Here is a 20,418-nt window from a genome sequence, read left to right on the forward strand (position 1 = left end):
ATATGCTCATAGCTCAGTGATCTGTCCGCTTAACACCGTCTCTAGAGTAGACTCAACTGCTACAGGTGTGGTTCCTAATGTGAAAAGGGCAAAGAGATATCTTTGATGTTCCATCAATACCTGAAGTACCTGACCTAATAGTGGTGATTGATTAGGTCTGATACTATAGATATGAACGGATAAGAAATAGAAGAAATAGTTTAGATAGTGTAAGAGTCATGATGAAGCAGTTGAAGTAACTTAAAGAAGTCAAGTTTCCTAAAAGAAAGTCATCTGTATGATGACATCTGTAGCACTCCCTTAAGCCGTGGTTAAGTGGCTGATAAGCTAAAGATTTCCAGCTTTAGAGTTTTAGTAGTGAGTCAGATAGTATTTGTTCAACACGTGGCTGCCACACAGTTTTGGATTGTCAAAATGAGAGTAAAGCAGCCCCACGAAAAGTTGCATGCTTGAGGTAATGCAACAGGTTATGTAGCGTTTTGTAGAGTATTACTGTAAGATCCCCAAATGTGGGAGGAGGGAATGGAAATTCATACAAATTGTGGCTGAAACCGATGTATCATTGCCATTTGACCGCTGTGGCAGAAGCTATTATGTCTGTGCCTTTTAAAATTTAGGAGATGCAGGTGTAAAAAGTCCAAAATGTTTGAATACGGTTTTATCAGAAGGAGCGAGAAAGAGAAAACCTTCTGAACAAAGAACATTGTGGCAATAAAGCCAGTAAAATGAATTTACAGGAGCTCTCCATGTAAAACCACAAAACCACGACACGAGGCAAAACACCAGTGAGGCAGTAACTAGTGTTAGGTTTCACATCACTGTTCTTTAATCACCATTGTTCCTCAGTTTTATTCCTTGAATGTGTTTTGTTCCTTGTGCCATCACAGTAAGTAACTTGCGGTAGATCTGGTGCAGCGCATTATGGTGGTAGCAGCCAATCATACACTTGCATATTGGATTTTTTTTTTTTTTTAATTCTGTCTGTTTACAGTTGTAATCGAAGGACAGACATAAACACGTATTTTTCTCCAATATGTTAAAAGTGTTAAGAACCACCAGAAATCTCACAGATTGACAGCATTATTCAACGGTTATTTCTTGCTGTAGAGCCTTCTGTCCCTCGGGAAGAGTGAGTCATCGTAGTATTAACACTTTCTCCTCAGAAAATGCAGTTTCTACTTTTTTCCTATACTCTACAATTCCCTTGATTTTAATAAATGTGGCCAACACAGCACATGTATTCAGTTCCTCCAGAGTTGTTCTAAATATAATTAAGCAGTGGATGCAGCAAAACAAGCGGCATCAGATACTGCATATTCATCTTTCAATGACTCTGCCTTTGTTGATCATTAAGTGCATTCACAGACATCATTATTACGTGCATTAAAACTAATCCCATCCCAAACCACTGTCAAAGTATTCCAATCAACAACTTACTAAATTTCTGTAATAAGACTGAGCCGAGCGTTTGAATATGTGAGTTTGACTATTCCTTAATCACAACATCGTGCCTCCGACAGTCTTCTCACGCAAGATGTAACTGGTTGTGTGACCAGGAAGGCAATGGATGATTCACCAGCGTTCCAGTGATGAGTGTGGCCCAGAGGCGTTGGTTGTTGTTGATACCCATGAATAACTATGAGACCTTCCGGATGTAACGCACGGCTGCGAAGGACACAATTTGACCCCTTAAACAACAATAGCGCTCATAGGGCAAAAAACCAAAAATCACAGTGAGTTCTCATCTGTACTCCCACAGATGTACACTGATTCATCAGCTGTCCTAGTTTCATTGCAGAACCTAATAGCGAAAGCCCCTAGGCTGCATTTGCTTTCATATTCTTATGGAAATAACACTTAGAGAGTCCTGTAGAATGTGTGTTCATGTGTAGATTTTAGATTTGGATTTAAGATGTTCTGGGCCAAATTTTGTCATATTTTGTTTTCATATCTCATTCTAGGTACAGTACATGCGTCCTACATGTTTTTATTTCTGTTTAAAAACGAATGCAACTGAATGAGCTAAACATCCGCATTAACTGATGGTTTTAATTACTCAATCATATAACTCTGTAAAACCCGGCAAGCTGTCCCATGCACGGAATAAAATATGACGCAAAATATTAATTTTCAAATTACATAAACAAACTACAAGCTGTTCTCCCTGGGAGGGCACAGAAGGCACAACAGTCTTTGAACACATGAGCGAGGAAGTGAATGGGTTTGCAGGCGTGCATGAGAATCAAATGGTACGTTGGCAGGTAAAGCACTCAACCGTGTATCTCAGTGTGAAATCTGTGGTTTCCCATTGTCTCGCAAGTTTTGAGGCTTAGCGCCTGCTCAGCAGTCCTGATGAAGGATCCTTCTTGGGATTGGCTTGCCCAGGTAAGTTGGTAGGGCTGCAACTAGCAATGTTCATTATAAATTAATCTGCAGATTTTTTTTTCCAATGGTATTTGGTCTAAAAAATGTCAGAAAACAGTGAAAATGCCCATTATGTTTTGGGAAAGCCCAGTGTAACATCTTTAATTTCTTGTTCTTTTAGTCAGTGCATTGTGATGTTTTTGCTTCCCTGCATTGTATTTATCGCATGATGTATTTCATAACTTCTGAACCCCGGTAGGCCCTTTCTTTTAACTTTTTCTCTAAAGGGTTATGAATAAACGAAGAATAGCATTCTGAGAAGAGAGGTGACTTTTCTTTTTCTCATTAATGTGCAGCCAAGTATACGCCAGCCACTTTCACTGATTAGCACACCCTCAATGAGAAAGGTTAAACTCACCAAGGTAGCAACCTGTTCCATGTTTGGAAATGAGAAACTGCCTGAACACTCCAGATGACAATAGCCTCCACATATTACAAGACTGATCTTGTGTCAATCCAAATTGTTTCAGGAGCAAACTCGTTTTCAATAATCCTGAAACAGCCTTTCAAAACTGACATCTCAACAATTCTGGAGGGCATTTCTGAACAAACCAAAACCCTTCTCTTATCAGTGAGTACTCTCCAAGGCCAAGGGGTACATAACATACCCAACAAAGAACAGCAGTTTCAACCAACCAAAGGTACTCTTCATAATTAACTGAGAGAGCAAAAAAAAGCAACAAAGAAAAACGTGCTTTTCTCAAAAGGGGGGGAAAGCAGTCTTGAATTTTACTGAATTGAAACCAGTGCATCCTCTTGTTGAACAAGAGAAGAGAGAGGGGAAAAAAAAGTTTGATTTACTTTGGACTGAGCCAGGCTGTTGGAAGTGACTCATTCAGGGGTTTGGGAAAAAAGACATGAGACAATAGTGGGTGGTCCAAGGATAAAAGAGGCCGGGAAGGGTGACTGATGCTGAAGGGCAGTTATGCATGGTTAGCAAGGCTTTACTGTTTTGTTTTTTTGTGCGTGGCTACCTCGAGTATCTGCCCTTCTGTCTGCCTCTAACTCTCCCTGAGACATGAATCCTCAGCAGGCTACTGCTCAGCTGTCTGTCTCTTAATATGAGCCTGGACAGAAACTGTAAGCACACATACACTCACAAAACACACACGCATATACTGTACCTGCAGACAAATGCAACGGGCCATCACCCTCTCACCCGAACCAATGCAGTGACAGCAAGCATTATCTCGTCTGGTGATTAAGTAAATGCAGCCTCTGAAGAGTAAGAAGCTACTCTCAGACCATTAGTCAAGAAGATAACAGCCCTACACGCTGTACTGCACCACTCAGCAGTATCTGCACTCCTCATTGGCCTCACTCTTCTTCTCACAGCTGGAGACAGAAAGTACCGAGCCAATGACAGGAAAAAAAAACAACAAAACAAAAAAAAAACAACAAAACATGACGCAATCTGAACTTAAAGGCGTCATTCTTGAGCAAACGCAGCTGAAAGACACGACCTTTGAAGGCAACAGTCACGTGACAGCCACTCTCCTGACAGGCCAGATAATCACATTATATATTTATACCTGCAGTAAACGGAAGGGGAGATATCTCATCAAGATTTTTAGCTTATGAACACTAATGCATTGTGATGGTGTGAGAAGAGGGACCCCACATGTGGGTTGGGCTTTTCACTTTGAATTTACAAGACCACAGTCTGCACACAGGCTTCTACGTCTGCAAGGATCCACAGGGAAGCGTTTCCAGAAATTGCTCAGTCTACCACATCACAGTCAGTAACACTTAGCTACTCATGAGCTGACGTCCTACAGTACTTAACACATATACACAGGTTTTAACTCCAGTGTGTCTCACGTAGGGCTGCGTCAGCTATTTTTTCAAAATCGTTTGTCTTGAGAAAGGAAGACTCTTCACACACTGGTCAAATGAAGGTTTTCCTTCATCACAAAAATGAGGAGGAGAAATCAATACAGAGAGCGATCAGAAAATAAAAATAAATTCCCGATTTCTTTCTGTTTTGATTCATCCTGAGCTTTTGCGATGTCGATGATGATGTACCTGTACTGCTTCCTGTGTATTTAGACATTTGGAAGTACTACTGTGAACTGCATGTCCCATGTGTACTTGTATGAAAAAGAACAGGTTTGCCCTCTTTAATGTCATTCCAAGCAACAAGAGTCCCTGTTGTCAAGCATTCACCCGAATTTTGAGTAAAAACTTGCATCTTGCAGAGCCTTTCTATTTGTCTTTGGATGTTTTACCCACCCAATTGAAAAAAGGTCAGGTTTGTCCATATATATTGTATATGCATTTTAAAAGCAAATGTTATTAGATTAATGAACTTGAAGTTTGAAATATATAGTATGTAGAATACTTGAATAATATTTTGTTCAAGTTGGGCTGTATTTATTGTTTAGATTGGTTGATATTTCACTGGGGATTGGAAAATTCATTTGTGAACACCATAAATTACTCAGAGATAATCAGACACAGTTGTAAATCTTGTTTTAATTTTTGGATCACAAAACTCATTGAGACTCATTTCTCTCCATATTATTGTCCCGTAGCCTTGTGTTTTGACTGCAGTAATCCTCTAGAGTATTGATTCATGGATTATAAAATGTCAGTGTAAAATACCGATCAAAATTGCCCTGACTGTAGGGCAATTGACTTCAGATTCACGACATATATGGTAATGCCACTCCACTGGTCTGAGATTTGAAAGTATTATCATCCCTTTAGACTTCTGTACAGACGGACTGTGTGAGGCTCTATATATAGGCATGCTATCCTGCAGACAAGCAGCTACAGTTAGAACGTGTCACGACCTTACACATGTACCGTAAATATCTGTGAAGAGCTAGGAGACATCTTTGTAATGTTGTTTCTACATACTGCATACCAACTATTCTACAGTTTCGTTTTACCAAAGAGGGAGAGCTTAGATTAATCAGTCGTCACGGCTGTTTTAATTCACCTATAAGCTTCGAGCTCACAGGTATCTTATATTAGCTCTTTGTTTCAGAGGCACTTTTGTGCTCTCCGGCTATGGCTGTAGCTTCCCATTTCACAAATGATCCTGCCACACAGGGGTTAGCAAATTAGGCTTTTACATGATTCCCATTTCTTTTTGATTTGCATACCAGAAGGGAAATATATCTGAGCAAGAGAAGCTGTTCATCATTAGTCCTGGTGATTACGAGTAAAAATGAATCCAGAGCAATGTTGATCAAAGGAAAGTTAAAAAAAAAAAAAAAAAAAGCCCAGTTTTGTGTACATAAGCATTATCTAGGATGAATTGTGAAAGTTACGTGGGAAATTATATCACTGAAAATTCATTTTTGTTGCAAACAGAAATGGAAATGTCTGTTTGGATGAATAACACATGTTGGTTGGTAGTGGGCTCGCTCGGGCAATTCATTGCCTCAAAGTAAAGATAAGAGTGGGAAACGGAGTCGTAATGTTGAGGGAAGCTGACATTTGCACCTCCAGTCTGATGCCTCTGAGCAGTCAGTGTGCATGTGGAGTACAGAAATGTTAGTCAGAGAGAGGGAGATGAGAAGGCAGAAGAGTTCCCTGGGCGAGCATTTACAAGCAGCGTTGCCCAGGAGGCCTGTACACACTTCTACACTATCACATTGCTCTGAGAGGGGCAACCACAGTCCATTTGACCCCAACTCAGAGAGATTCTCCTACTTTACTTTAACACAAAAAAACGTAAAAACGCAGCACATTAATGTTACAGTGCCACTTGTATACATACACTATAGTACTCTTTGGTTCCAAAAAAAAAAAAAGGCTCACTGCCTCATTAGGCTATGTTTCTTTGTTGGTTGGCAGAATGCAACAATGTCCCTGATGAAATGTGCCTGCAATTCTTATTTATAGACAGACTCCCGCTCCAAACTAGATACTATATCAAAACAAAACACCAAGAGAATACGCCAAGTCTGTATCTGCACCTCTACATGTCCTGTCCTGTGTTTCCTTCTTTTTATCTTATTATACAACTATAATTATGAGAAATACCATATTTTTCACAGTCTCTGCACATTTACACCACAGTCCAGCACACTGTGCAGAGCAGCCACCCCAGACTGAACTCCTTCAATAACCTACATGTCTAATCCTAGTTCACCGAGGAATGTTGTGACAGCGCCAAAGTGGTGTTCATGCTGGGCGGCGGTAGAGCAGGCCATAACAGTCTGATCTGCGTCAGGAGTGTTTAACCCACCCACGGTAGTTTTCAACACTGGAACTGCAAGCAGCAGAGTGGTGAGCAAAGAAAGGGTGAAAAGGGCAGAGTAGCCAGCATAGTTATACTTCTCAGAAGATCTTCCATCAGCATTTGCCCTATTTCCATTACAGTGAGGGTGACAGGTATATCATTTTGAGCCAAGTGTTATCCTGCGGTGTTCTGCGTACAGTGGTGCAGCAGAGGAAGTTCAACTGACACCATGAGGTTCGAAGCAGGTTCTCCTGGACTTATGAGTCAAATCAGCCCTAGAAACCGCAGTGATGAGAGACTCATGAAGGGTAAGAACTACAGGTATCTTTTCCCTGTCATCTGTCGCGGAAATACTGTGTTTACAAACACACAGAGGTGCACTCTTAATCATTCGAGTAGATTTTCTTTTGCCAGTTTAACCTGATTTAATTACCTATTCAGATGTGTGCAGAGCAAAGAAGTTGATTTCTCCACCGAATGTTCTTGAGTAAATTTATCAAATATTCCTCCATAACATTTATCATCAAGTCGCGCCCAAGTTTTCCATCCTTTTCTTCAAATATTTCACAACAACCCCTCCACTGCAATGTACTTTATTAAGAACTGCATTCTGAGGTATGTATTCTGAGGTATGTATAAACTATACACATATATTAGATTCAATCCAAGCCAACACTGCAAGAAAACAGTACTGTGTTTGCCAAACACATCAGTTAGACCCTATGGTAAAAACCTTTTCTCTTGTACCATTAAAAGCGAAAACACACTGTTTGAAAATACAAACATCCAAGTAGGCTTAAGCAGTCAGACAGGGTTATATGACAACCAACTAACAGTGTGATCTTATATTCTCCTAAGCATACTGTACTATAACAATAGGACTAAGCTATACAGTGCAATAAAAGAAAAATACAAGAAATACAAGAACAATAACGTTTCTTTATTTCCATGTCTTCTACATTGGTCCTCAATCCGTGAAGATGCCGACATTTTGCCTTCGTCATGTAGCTTTAGCCTCGATCTTTTAACACAATATTGTGTACGTAGCCATCAAGTGCATATTTACGAACTCTTTTACAAGATTTTTGTTTTAAAATGAGTTAGCTATAAATATTTAAAAGTCAACCGAAAATGGATTTGTCAACCGACTCATGGACCTAACATTAGCTTAATTAGCCAGTTAGCTACAACTGATAAAATCTTCCAAACACAGTTCTCATTTCAGCTGACAAAATAGATGATTGCCTGCTGGAAGCTGGAAGCCTGCTTTTGTCTACCTCTGTCTAAAATTGTGGGCTTGTTGTATCAAAAATGGAGTTTCAAGTGGTAAATCTGCCACTGTTACCTATTGTAAACTCAATATGTGTTGTGCAAGAAAGGAAGGCTTGACAGGCACAGCAAAAGTAACTAGGTGGGTAGCGGGGCTTAGTGAATGGTCACTTGGAAGATTGCTGTGTTCAGTGGCACTGACACATAGAGTTTATATATACCAAATGCCAAAATAACAAACAAAAGAGAAGAGTGTGTTATACTTACAACCATACCATTTAGGGACACCCAGCAGTCAGGGGGGAAGTCTTGCAGGAGAGGCACCAGATACTGGAGACAGCCATCCCAGTGACACAGAAGCAGCATCATCCCTATCAAATTAAATATTCTTACCACTGCACTAGCCAGGTCATAGGTCATATGGAAAATCTGCCAAAGAGAAAAGAGAGAGAGAGAGACATAGAGAGACCTCAGTTAGACCCTTTCAGTGTGAACATTTTCATTCAAATTCTGATCATACATCAAATTGAATTACAGTTATGAAGCGATACAAACTCAAGCAGTCAACACAGATGCACGGTGGTTTGAATTTTGACCTGTTAGTGTCTCTGAAACGTTACATGTACTGGTATTTCAAAGACACAAACTTTTGAAAAAATAGAGATTAAAACGTTCAGAAAAGCACAGTCGCCCTTGAAGCGGAGGCATGGCATGGTGTGCCTGTTTGGCCACCAGAGAATTTGGTTGCCGCCAGTGTGTTTGTTTGCGCGTGTGTGTGTGTGTGTGCATCTTTGCACTCACAGATGTTGAACTGTTCATAATTCAACATGGCTGCCTTCCAAAACAAACAGACCAGTGGAGGAAATACACATACAGCACCGAGTAGGTAATGCAGAGAGAATGAGGTGAATGAAAAGCTGAACGATGAAGGGAGTGCAGGCCTTTGGAATAAAAAGGAGTATGTTTTTAAATGCCATGAGCAGGGCCAAGCGTTACTGCTGGTGTGGCTATTCAATAAGAACAGGAAGTTTCAAAATAGAAAGTCATCAGCAGCGTGAGTAGGTATACCTGCAATAAGAGGCAGTTCCATTTACATTGGTTCTGGGTGAAGAGAACTGCCTCATGCGCGGTTGGCTGGGGCACTAATTCCGAGGTTCTCATTAGCATGTGAAAACCATTACTTCTTTCCAATTTAGTTATTCCATAATCATCCTCACACTGAAGCTCAATTTCTCCATCTAAAGAAGTTAAATATGGAAAAGAAAGATGACCCCTGATTGGTGGGTTTTGCGTAATAAACCTTTCCCATTTGCCAATTTGTTGAATGAAAGATATCAAGTAATTATCTATTTCTGAGTTGATGGCTTTCCATTCCCTGCAAACTGCCCATTCTACTCATCATACGTGTAATGTTTGGAGTACGGTATGTCGCACCATCTTAAGAGAAATTGACAGAAAGTGAGTAATTGTGAACTTTTTGTTTCAGGTAGGTTTTTCTATAATGTTGTTAACAGTGCAAACAATCTACAAAAAATCTAGTTCTGGAAGTAATCAGTAGACAAAAACTACGCCAGAAAAGTTATGTGTCGAGGGTTTAAGTTACACAATACGTGTGTATGTACAGTACATTCAATTACGATCTATTGAAATACTTTTCTTGAATAAAAATATGATGAGCAGCACTACGTTACATTGAACATTTCTATTTTCTAACAGTCTTTCACGCTATATTTAACCCCAGATGCAATCTGAATCTGATGTTATTTGCCTTTTATTTTTCTTCTCAGTTCTGCTTTTGCAACTTCTGGCTTAGAATTTGGGGAAAAAAAATAATGACCACTTTTGACCAAACTGCAAAAGGCTACTGGCTTCCCCATCTCATACAGTGCAGTCACGGAAAAGACTGAGAGCCTGAGTATGGACTTCATGTGTTCTGGCATATGCTTATGCAAAATCTACCCCACCAAACCCCAGGTGTTTTAAAAGCTCTTTGAATCCACATCTCTCCATCCCGGTCTATTGTGACTGTCCTGTAACCTTTCTGCAAAAGGGACAGTGTCCACACAATGAAAAGAGGAGAGAACAAGAGGCTGAAGTGATGCTCAGATCCCTCTATGGTTCAACTCATCCACAGGGAGATATTTTGCACTGCCCTGAAAGGCTAAAATTAGCCACTAGCTTACAGGATGGCTGTCTCAATGCACCCAGTATCTCTTCTTCTGCCTACATCTTTATTCTTAATTTAGCAGAACTCTCTCTCCCTCTGTCGTGTGTGTGTGTGTGTGTGTGTGTGTGTGTGTGTGTGTGTGTGTGTGTGTGTCTTCAGATTCATCACAGTTTGATGACATAGAGAGAGAGAGAGACATAGGGGGAGACAAAAAACAAAGAAGGACATAAAGCTAACTAATAAAGGTACATATTCCTGAAGGATTACAGCAGGAGTGGAAAACAGGAAGGAGCACTCCGGTCCCTCTTTGAATTGCAAATGATTCAAACCAGGCAGAAATAGAAAAGGGTGGACTGCCTGTCTGCACTTTCCTCCTTCAACTAATGCGTAATCGAAAAACACAACAAAAAAGACTCTGAAAAATGGGGTGTAGGTTTTAGGGGACAGCAAGCGATGAGGTGATGTGTGTTGGAAGATTGCAGAGAGGATTTTGCAAAATTCCCAGGGATCCTTTCTCTTTTCTGGGAGGCGTCTGTGGCCAGAGTGACTCACCGTGACCCAAAGGCCACAGAGGAAAGAGGTAGAAACTCATTAACACAATGTGGGATTTGTTTGGGTTTGTGTTTCTGGGGCACCAGTTTGAAGAGTCTGCTAGTGGCAGCAGGTAGCCACAGGGTAGTGGTCTGTTGTTAGAGTTCTTAATAATAGAGGCTCCAGGTGTAGATCACTGGTCAGGTCAGGGGATTATACAGGATAACCTTCATAGTGATTTAGGAATATATTAGGATGCATTTTAAGTGAGGTGTTTCAGTTGTTACCATTGCTGAAATACACTCTATTCTGACAAAAACAAAATCTTTCCATATAGCAAATTCACTTTTTTTTGGTAATGCTAATAAATAAGTTAATCATACAGTAAAGTAAGAAACAAGAAAGTAAGACATAGGGTGAAGGAAGGAAAGGAGAGAGTTTAGGTCTAGGCTCATGGTGCACATAGAGGTCTGGTGTCTCACTGAGGGAAATGAAGGGCTCATTTTCCAGTAGTGGAAAGCAGGAATGCTAGGTCATATTCGTCAGTATATGTGTGACAGTCCTCAGTTTCCACAACTTGCAAACGTGCTCATACTGGATCGTCGACAGAATGTTTATGAGTTGCACTGAGGCCACAGAGGTGGAGACGGTTGTGTGTCTGTGCGGCACGTGATGTTGATGGAGAGGAGCGAATAAATTATAGGCCTGCCACCGTTTCGTTCAATTTATACAGTGAGGGAAATCAAACCAGACCTAAAAAATAAGAGATCCACTGCACTGACAATGTTGGTGCCTTTATGTTCACTTTGTCAAGTAAAAGCAGCGTCATTATATTCTAGGAAGTTACTCTGGAGCTCAGTAAACTAGCTACCCTGGAAATACAGTGCCGAATACTTCATGGGGACTATTCACTACATGAAGAAGCATAGTGGTTCTTCTGTCACATTTGAACTATTCAAAAAACTATTTGCAAACCAGCATGGCCAATGAGAGATTGAATAGGCTATCCTATCTATTGGGAGCATCAGAACTCTGGTTTTAAAGATGAACAGATATGATGACGTAAGAGTCGTCCACTAATATTTTAATAGGTGAGCAAGTGCTTTTTCCAACAGGATTCAGGGCTTCTGATTGGTTGCAGTAGTAGCCTGTCCTACTTTCTTAGTTTGGTTGCCTTTCTGCGTGTTTTTCAGAAGATGTTTGCAAAGCTGCTGTGCAAAAGCAGCATTAGTAAAAGCTTACACTGTGTGCTGTCGTGCAAGACCCTGCTTCTTTTTGCTGTTCTGTGGTCTGAAGTGTTGCTGTGCTGTTCCTTCATGGAGTTATTGATTTGATTTTGAGACTGTGACCATCTGTTTGTGTTAATCCATGTAATTCCAAAGGGTAGCCTAGCCATAGACTGTAAAATATCTACTTGGGGCAGTGTTTGTCCATTTGACTGTGACTGTGTGTTTTGGGTTATAAAGGGCCATGTACCATGCTTGAATCAGCTGCTCACATTACAAATACACAGGAGAACAAGGCAGTGACATTAAATGGACATTTCAGAACATTGTCCCAAATGTTAGATACAGCAAAGCAGTCGACCGAGCTCTGTATTTCAAGGTCTGAATCTATTGTCAGAATGCTCTCTTTGCCATTATAAGCTCTCATAAACTGGATGACTACAGGATATAGGTGGCACTGACAGAGAGCCGAAAGCAACATCAATACACGCAGCTGGCATTGGCAAGCTATAGGCTTAGTATTAAGTGCACCACGCTTAAATTTGACCAGGGACAGGGGCAGGTCAACATAATCCTCTAATACAGTAGAGACAAACAGCCAAGATGTTATGTGATAGAGACACAAGGTCACATGCTGGTTGTGTCCAGCCAGCCCGGCGCTCATTCACATTTGGCCCTTCCCCATCCATTCAGCAATACAGTATGGTAGAGTAGAGCAGATGAGGTTATAGGTGTAAACCTTGGAGGTACATACACAGATAAACTTCTATGAACAAGAGGGATAAAATGTCAATTGTTACATTAGAGCCCATGTACAGTATGTTTATAAAAATCATGGAGGTGATCCAACATGTATTTGACCAGAACTTAAAAGGGTTTACATCACAGCAGTCAGTCAGGTTTGTTATGTGCACTGTTGGCTGACTTTTTGAACCGGATGTGCAGAGAAAAGAGCATGCAGGAGAATTACTCATCATCAAGCTGTAGGCCGTGAACACGCAATTACAAAGTGTCCTTTATGCATCTTCAAACTGGACATGAGTGACCTCTGTTTGAGGTTAGTTAGGATTAGCGAGGGACTAATTTGAGGGGATTAAATCCACCACTGGCTATTACATTGAAGGATGACAAAACTGCTTCCAGGAAAATCTGGAATTCTCCCGCTTAACAGCGTCTTGTAAATCTCCTTTTGGATCTCTCTTGATTTTGCTTAATCGCAAAATTACAGTTTAACTTGGATTTGAAAAATCATATTATCATGTAATGGGAATTCACTGGGATTTAGCAAGTCTTTTTTTTTTTCTTCTGTGTCTCTTCTTCTATATACTAGAGAAAGTTGTTGGCCATTAAACTCTCTGTTTATAAAAAAAAAGCAACCAAAACCTCCCTAACACAATGTATGTCTTAGCAGATAAAGCTGAAAATTGAATTTTTCATATACACCGGAAATACATTTCCAGTGCCACCCCCCCCCCAGAAAAGTAGCTTTCTGGAAGTAATTACAATTCATGTGACTGTAATGCGCTATGCGTAATCATGTTGATGTATGTATAGTTCAGCAATAAATAAACATAAATAGACTTGGCATTATTTCAGAGCTTCAGGCAGTGTACTGCATGCTCTGAGAAGCTAATCAGTCTGCAAATCTGTACACAACACAGACCAGAATAAACTAGACTACACTAGAAGGGCAGTCTCATAAATGTAACTTGTTTCCCTCCAAATCCTGGCAAAGCTGTCTAAAAACTGCAGGACAATTGTTTCCTTGCACAAAAAGCTCTGAGTCTTCGGCACAGAGGCAGTACATTTAGCTAATGAGGCCCAACAGTAATTTGTAGGCAGAGACTTAATTAAAAGGCAGGTGGGGATCGATAGGATCTTTACACAGACAGAAAATAAAGTAGTGAACTATTAATGTAACAGAACCCTTTAAAGAGGAGATCATTATTTCTTCACTGAATGCACTGCTGCATTGCACGCCCAACAAAGCAGGATATCCATGGAAGAAGTACTAGTAGGTACTTAAAAGAAGTAAGTAAAAGCACATTTGTATTAGTAAAATATACTCAGAGTATTGAATGTATTAGTACTCATAATGTAGAACGGCCACTTTCAAGAGTGTAATATTATTATATTATTGGATATTATTGACACATTCATGTCTAAGCAATAGCATCATTTTAATGTCGTATCTGGTCGAGCTGGGGCTCATTTTGACTACTTTGTACACTGTTGTTTAGTTAAATCTGCAGTATTGCCATGCTTTATATTTTATGAGCTGATCATGTTTTGCATGAAAAACTGCATTTAAGTATTTGTACTTACAGTACTTAAGTTACTTTCCACCACTACAAATAATTGATCTCTAAACTATCCGTGGGAAGACGAAAGATTACAAAGAGAAAAATAACATCAGGCTCAGTCATTCGTCTTATGTTGATTTAGTTGTCATAAATACAAAAACACTTTTTTATCATGCTGATTCATCCCATACAAAGCCCTGTCACATTTTATCTCTCCTTCATCCTGTTTATTTGGTTAGCATTTGAAGTTGTTACAAACTGATTGCTGCATTACGCTAGCCGCTAACATTTAATGAAATCAAAATTTGACATTTGACAGACATTCTAAATAGCGAAGTTGTCAAGAGTATTTCACAGAAAAAGAATCAAATATTTGTATCACTGAGGCAAGTCTCTAAAAATCATGCTCGCCACTCCCCGCCACTAAGAATATGTTGTAGTAATATCTGCACACTGCAGACATTTGCAGCTATAAACCACAATGGGAATCACTAATTGGCATGCTAGCAACCATTCGCTTTCTTTTAAAGTCTATCATTTGAAAATAAAGTGTTAATTTTTCTCTTGTTTGTGTTTTGTGCAGCTATTTTGGTATGAATTCTGTGACACATTTAATCTTCAAATGTTTGAATGTAGCCTCATGGCCCCGGTAGATGCATATTATTGATCGACCGCTAACGCTGAGGACTCAAATATCACAAATTAACATAAAAGTCTTAGAGTGCAGGGAAAAAATAGATGGTAGGTGTGGTGTTGTAGGATATATGGTAATACTGTTATTTACTGGATGAGCCTATACCAACCATTAATCAATGCATTGATTCAATTGGATGAGTCATCCCTTGGTAATGTATCAGTCACAAGTTAAAATGAAGACTCTTTCTGCCCATGTAGCTCTTTCCCATGGGAGTGCCGCTGTTCATCTGCTGTTTTCCATCATTTCTGTGTCCATCAGCAGTATTCTCTTGTTCCTTCCACTAAGCACATCGCACTATACCGCGAGCCTAGCTGCCGTGCCCGCTGTCTCACCCGCTCTGTGTCTATTTTGGTCGTGTGAGCGTGATAACCTCAACACTTCTGTTCAGCCTTAATCTGTGCTCTACCATTCAGAGCGGCATTGGCAGAGGCAGCATCCTATGGGGCAGAAGCTCACACAGCCACAGGGGTCACGTTTATGATGTTTTCTGCATGGAATTCATTTGTGGATTGAGTCGGGAGGATACGTTGTTAGGACTGAAACATTAACTGAGAAATGTTTTGTATGTAATTCCTGTACCTCTTCTGTCAGTACTTCAATGCATTGTGATCCACACAGTCTGCTAAGCCTCCTTTTCGTCCCTATGTGGCCATTATTCTCAGAGTCTGTAGGGATTAATGTATGCAGTTAATGTATGTAGTTAATTAATGCACATTCCTCTAGAAATTTTTTTAAGGTTTATAAAAGCCTGCTCTGTGCGGGGAAAGGCTCGGTGCATCCAGGGAACAAGTAAATGTATTTATGGATGAGGAGGAGGTTGAATGTTCTATTGATTTGTACCTGTAACCTGAGCAGAGGTAACAAAATAACAACATCAGCTCAGCTCAAAGAAAACATGTACACATGACTGACATGACTCCAAACATAAGCAGTAGTGTCGTTCAGACAGCAACACCTGTGCCACTAATCAGCACAAATGCACATGGTATACGTGGTCATATTGTTCAAAATGCCAGTAGGCTCAAGAACAACTGGGTTCCCATGTGACCCGATTTACCACCAACTGCCTGGTGGTCCAAGTCCTAGCATACAGTTTGAAAGCATCTTTCCAGAAATTAAATCAGTATCCTCAGTCGGTCAGTCTATGGTGGAGGGCTGACGGAGGAGAGAAAGAAAGAGACGAAGAACTGAGAGATAACAGGGAGTTAACGGAGAGGCAGGCAACAGCTACCCAGGAATTAGGATAAATATGACATCTCGTGGATTGTAAGCAGGGCAGTCAGCAGGGATCACACAATAATATTGTCTAAATATGTTTGATGACAATTAGCATTATTTCTGCAGTTTGCACAGGTATATTTTGATATTATTTCTCATGTTGTAAAGTTTTGGGGCCTTTGTTCTGTGTGAGTTAGGAGTTGATATTACCAGTTACCTTGATATGTTTACATTTACACTACAGTTTTTCCACATACATCTCAAAATATGAAATGCTCAGGGATTTGGCAAAAGCCTTTGGGAAATATTTTATTTTTTTGAAACTGTCTGCAGTCTACTTGTATAAAATGATGCTGGGAATATTTAAAGGAATTGTTTTTTGTTTTGGGAAAAACATTTCTTGACAGTGGTAGATGAGGAGACTGGTACCACCCTTATGTATGTGTCTTAAGTTGGGAGTTGGAGCCAGGGTGGGATTAGCTTACCTTAGTATAGCATTCCGACTTGGGGCAGAGGGAAAAAGCAAGCCTGTCTCTCTCCGGGGTCCCAAAATATGTGTACCAGCACCCCTAAAGAAGTAGCTCTAACACGTAGATAAAATAACCACAGCTTGTCGTTTTAGATTTCTGTTTGTGTATGTATTAAACAAGCCAAGCTAGCTGCTGCCTCCTGTCTTTATGCTAAGCTAAGCTAATCAACTCTCGGTTCTGGCTCCATATTAACTCACAGACCTGAAATTGGTATCGATGGCTTACTCTCGGCAAGAAGGCGAATGAGTATATTTTCCAAAATGTTGAACTATGGTCTTGATGTCAAATTGAATTTTCCAAACAAGAACTCAAGCAACAGAGTGTCTCCTGAACTAAACTGAACGGTTTTCAACTTTACATTTAATTTTGAGCCTTGAGGAGTTCAGGTATCAAAAATGTAATGTTTGTACATCTCGTGGGCATTTATTATTTGAATTTTACAAACACAGATAATTTACAAACACACAGAGTATATTTCAGGAAGGCAGACAAGCATGTCGACAGATTAAAAGACAAAAATAGGAAAGAAAAAGGGAGAAAAAGAGAGAAGAAAATTGGAGAGGGAGTAAGAAATGGGCAAAAGAGTTTAGACTACAAGATTCAGTTTTGCAGATGCCGTGGTGGAGTGAAAGAGAGGAAGGGCGAGTGTTGTAGTTTGGGTTTTGGTTGTGCTAAGAAGGCAGTCAGGGAAGATTAGTGCCCATGTGAGAGCAGGGAGGATTTGACTGGATTGCACAGGGTGACCCGCTGTGCTCTTCCTACCACAGTTTACAGCGAGGACACACCCCTCCCAGTGTACCCGGGTGGGTGGGTAGAGATGGCCTCGCAGTATGATTTTTAGACCGGTGAATCATCCGTACTTCAACGGATGCTACAATTGATCCTTTTTGAAGCTCAAACACAATTTATGATGGCTCTAATACTGGCCATGTTTCCTCTCAGCATGATGTGGGGAAAAGATGCCTACTATATACAGTAAATCCAACCGTACAACAACAGTACAACGGTTAATACACAGCACAATGTGGGCGGTATATAATAATATGATCCACAGCGGTGCAACCGCACATTATCCAGTCTCACATACAGTACCTCTTACTGAGTTAGCTGTGGCATCATGACTACAGCTGATATGCTACATAATCTAATCTGTACTGTAGTCACACCATAATAACACATACCTGTGGTGTAACAATAGTTCATTGCTATAATGATGCCCCTATACAAGACGATATAAACTGTTGCAGCCCAGCTGGTGTCATGGTAGATGGATGAACGGCGCTTCACTAATTCTATCCACCACAACATTAACTCTTGGGAAGTGAAAGTAGAAGATCCTCAAACGCCTCACTAGTTACTAATTATAATTAATTAATTTGCACAAGGCATCATCACAGGCTGTCTGCCCACCCCCCCACGCAAAATAAACATGGAATCATTATGTGCCTCGTGGAGAATCAGTCCGTAACGTACAGAATGTAGGGCTGCAAGGATTAGTTGATTAATCAGTCAATTGACAGAAACTTAATCAGCAACTAATACTCAATTTATCGTCTAAATCATTTCTCAAGCAAAAATGCCAAATGCCTTTAATGGTTCCAAGGTCTAAAATGTGAAGATTTGATGCTTTTCCTTGTCTTACGTTATAGTGAATTTAATATCTTTGGGTTTTAGACTTTCAGTCTGACAAAGCAAGACATTTTAAGATGGCACCTTTGACTCTGGTGGACTACAATGGGTATGTTTTGCTATTTTGTCACGTTTTATAGACTAAACAATTAAACGAGAAAGTAAAGGCTGGTTAATCAACGATGAAAATAACCACTAGTTGCAGCCTCACGAGTACGGATCTTAAGAGCTTTCCCTGGCTTAATTTACAGGGATCACCAAGGCGAACCCCCCCCCCCCAACATACCCCTAACATACCGTCTACTCACACACAGCAACGACCAACAACAGCCCAGCGAACAAAAATAACCAAGATTAGCCTAATCTCCACACTTACCACTTTAGCCCCCTCCCAAGACTTTATCTGTCATCTGTCTGCTTACTGTACTGTGCACACCATGCAGAGGGAAACTTGTGTTCACAGGGGGATATCCCATGGGAGTGGACAGAAGATCAAAGCTGCTTTCGCTGCTTTTCCCACTCCAAACTCTGGAGGGGGTTAATACATATCAATAAAAACATATTTTTGCTGAATATCAAAATATGACATGAGCTTAAAAACAAAATTTAGCTAAAAATAAGAAGCAGCAGCAGCAGATGTTTGAAGAAATGGCAGATGTTGATTTAGTTTGACTGCTGTGGGGCTGCTGAAACAGTTACACCCCAGGCTCAATAACAGAAGATGGCAGTGGTTTGAGGGCACTGCATGTATCGCTTACTCTTCTAATTCACTAATTTATATAGCACGAACCCTGGTCCCTTTTATCTTAAAAAAAAAAAGTTATGATTAAACCACTTCTATTTGATACTGCTTAAGGTTTAGCCTCTTTTCTAGACGAACTGTACCTTCTCTTTTTCTCAGTCTCTGCCTCTCGGTGCCACTGCCTTTCTCTCTCACTGCCTTTACTGTGCAGACATGTCTGTTTATATCTTACATCAAATAAAGGGCCGAAACTGAGAGACAGCCTGACAGTAACAGTAAGAGATAAAAAGAGCGGGACACAGAGAGAGAAAGAGAGAAACAGAGGTACTCCCAGTGGAGGAGTATACAGCATTTTAAATGCCATACATCAGCTTACAGTTACAAGATGAGACAGAGTGACCTGTAAAGTTGGCAGCTGTTAGTATAGGTGAACTTACAGGAATCCAAGCACAATGAATATGGTCCATCTTTTGTAAATCACATACAAACTTAAATCTGCCCAATTGCTGACAGAAAAAATCGTTAGATAAAGAGGCTAGAGCAGTGTTTAGCACAGTAGCAAGAGAACATGTTTTTCATGAGCAGCATATGTCCATTTCTGTCTAGTATCAAATACGACACTTATGTATGTCTGATCAAAGATAATTTGAAACGATCTAAGTAACAGTTTAAACATATTTTTATCCCTTTAGCTGCTATGGGCTTGTACACCTGACTAAAGGCTGCACATTTAGGTAAAAAAAAAAAACCAACACGTTTTAAACAGTTTAAAAACACTTAAACACTCATGTTTTTCCTCTGACGTTTGGCTAATCTATATATGTGTGTGTGTGTGTGTGTGTGTGTGTGTTCACGCATTGATGATATAGATTTAGACGTAAATACATGAATTATCAGATACGAAGACAGTTTTCACTGGACACAGTGAGGATATGTTTTACCAACACTTCTTAGGTTTTGTCTTGTTTTGTTTTTTGAAACATATGGGTGCTGATGATCTAGTCTATTTTTAACCTACTATGTTTCCTCTCACTTCAGTGCTTCACTTTCAAGCCTCCCTCTCCCTCTTCCTGTCCTGTCTATTTATGAAGGTATCTAGAAGACACACTTTTATGTGTGGTACTTTCAATATTTGATACATCAAGAGCAATGCCTACACACCACCTCCAACCCACACGTATATCAAGTTATTCCATATGTTTTAATAAATTTGTGGATTGGCTTTGGTCTGCAGGCATTTCTGCTGACATACTAATTTTAATAAACCTCTATTTATAGTTATGTGTGTAAAACTGTATTCTTCTATTTAACACAGACATTAAGTGCAGCTGTGATACTATAATTATTTTGTTTAAAGCTTTACCTTCCTCTCTACTTTAACATCACTGGTCTCAAAATTAACTCTGTACTCTAAACCAGATGGTCAAGCAATTAACACTCTCTACTGCAGTTAACAAGACCAACTAGCAACAGAAGGAGCACTCAGT

At 40.1% G+C, this 20,418-nt stretch overlaps 1 protein-coding gene across 1 annotated transcript in view; it reads right to left on the reverse strand.

The window, feature by feature from the left end:
- LOC120806111 (potassium/sodium hyperpolarization-activated cyclic nucleotide-gated channel 1) overlaps window positions 1–20,418 on the reverse strand; it is a 66,430-nt gene that overhangs the window by 28,147 nt on the left and 17,865 nt on the right. Inside the window, exon 3 of the mRNA XM_040156858.1 lies at window positions 8,156–8,317. Coding sequence (XP_040012792.1) covers window positions 8,156–8,317 — 162 coding nt within the window. The remainder of the gene's footprint in view (window positions 1–8,155; window positions 8,318–20,418) is intronic.

Source organism: Xiphias gladius, chromosome 20 (genome assembly GCF_016859285.1).
Source record: "Xiphias gladius isolate SHS-SW01 ecotype Sanya breed wild chromosome 20, ASM1685928v1, whole genome shotgun sequence".
Lineage (NCBI taxonomy): Eukaryota > Metazoa > Chordata > Actinopteri > Istiophoriformes > Xiphiidae > Xiphias > Xiphias gladius.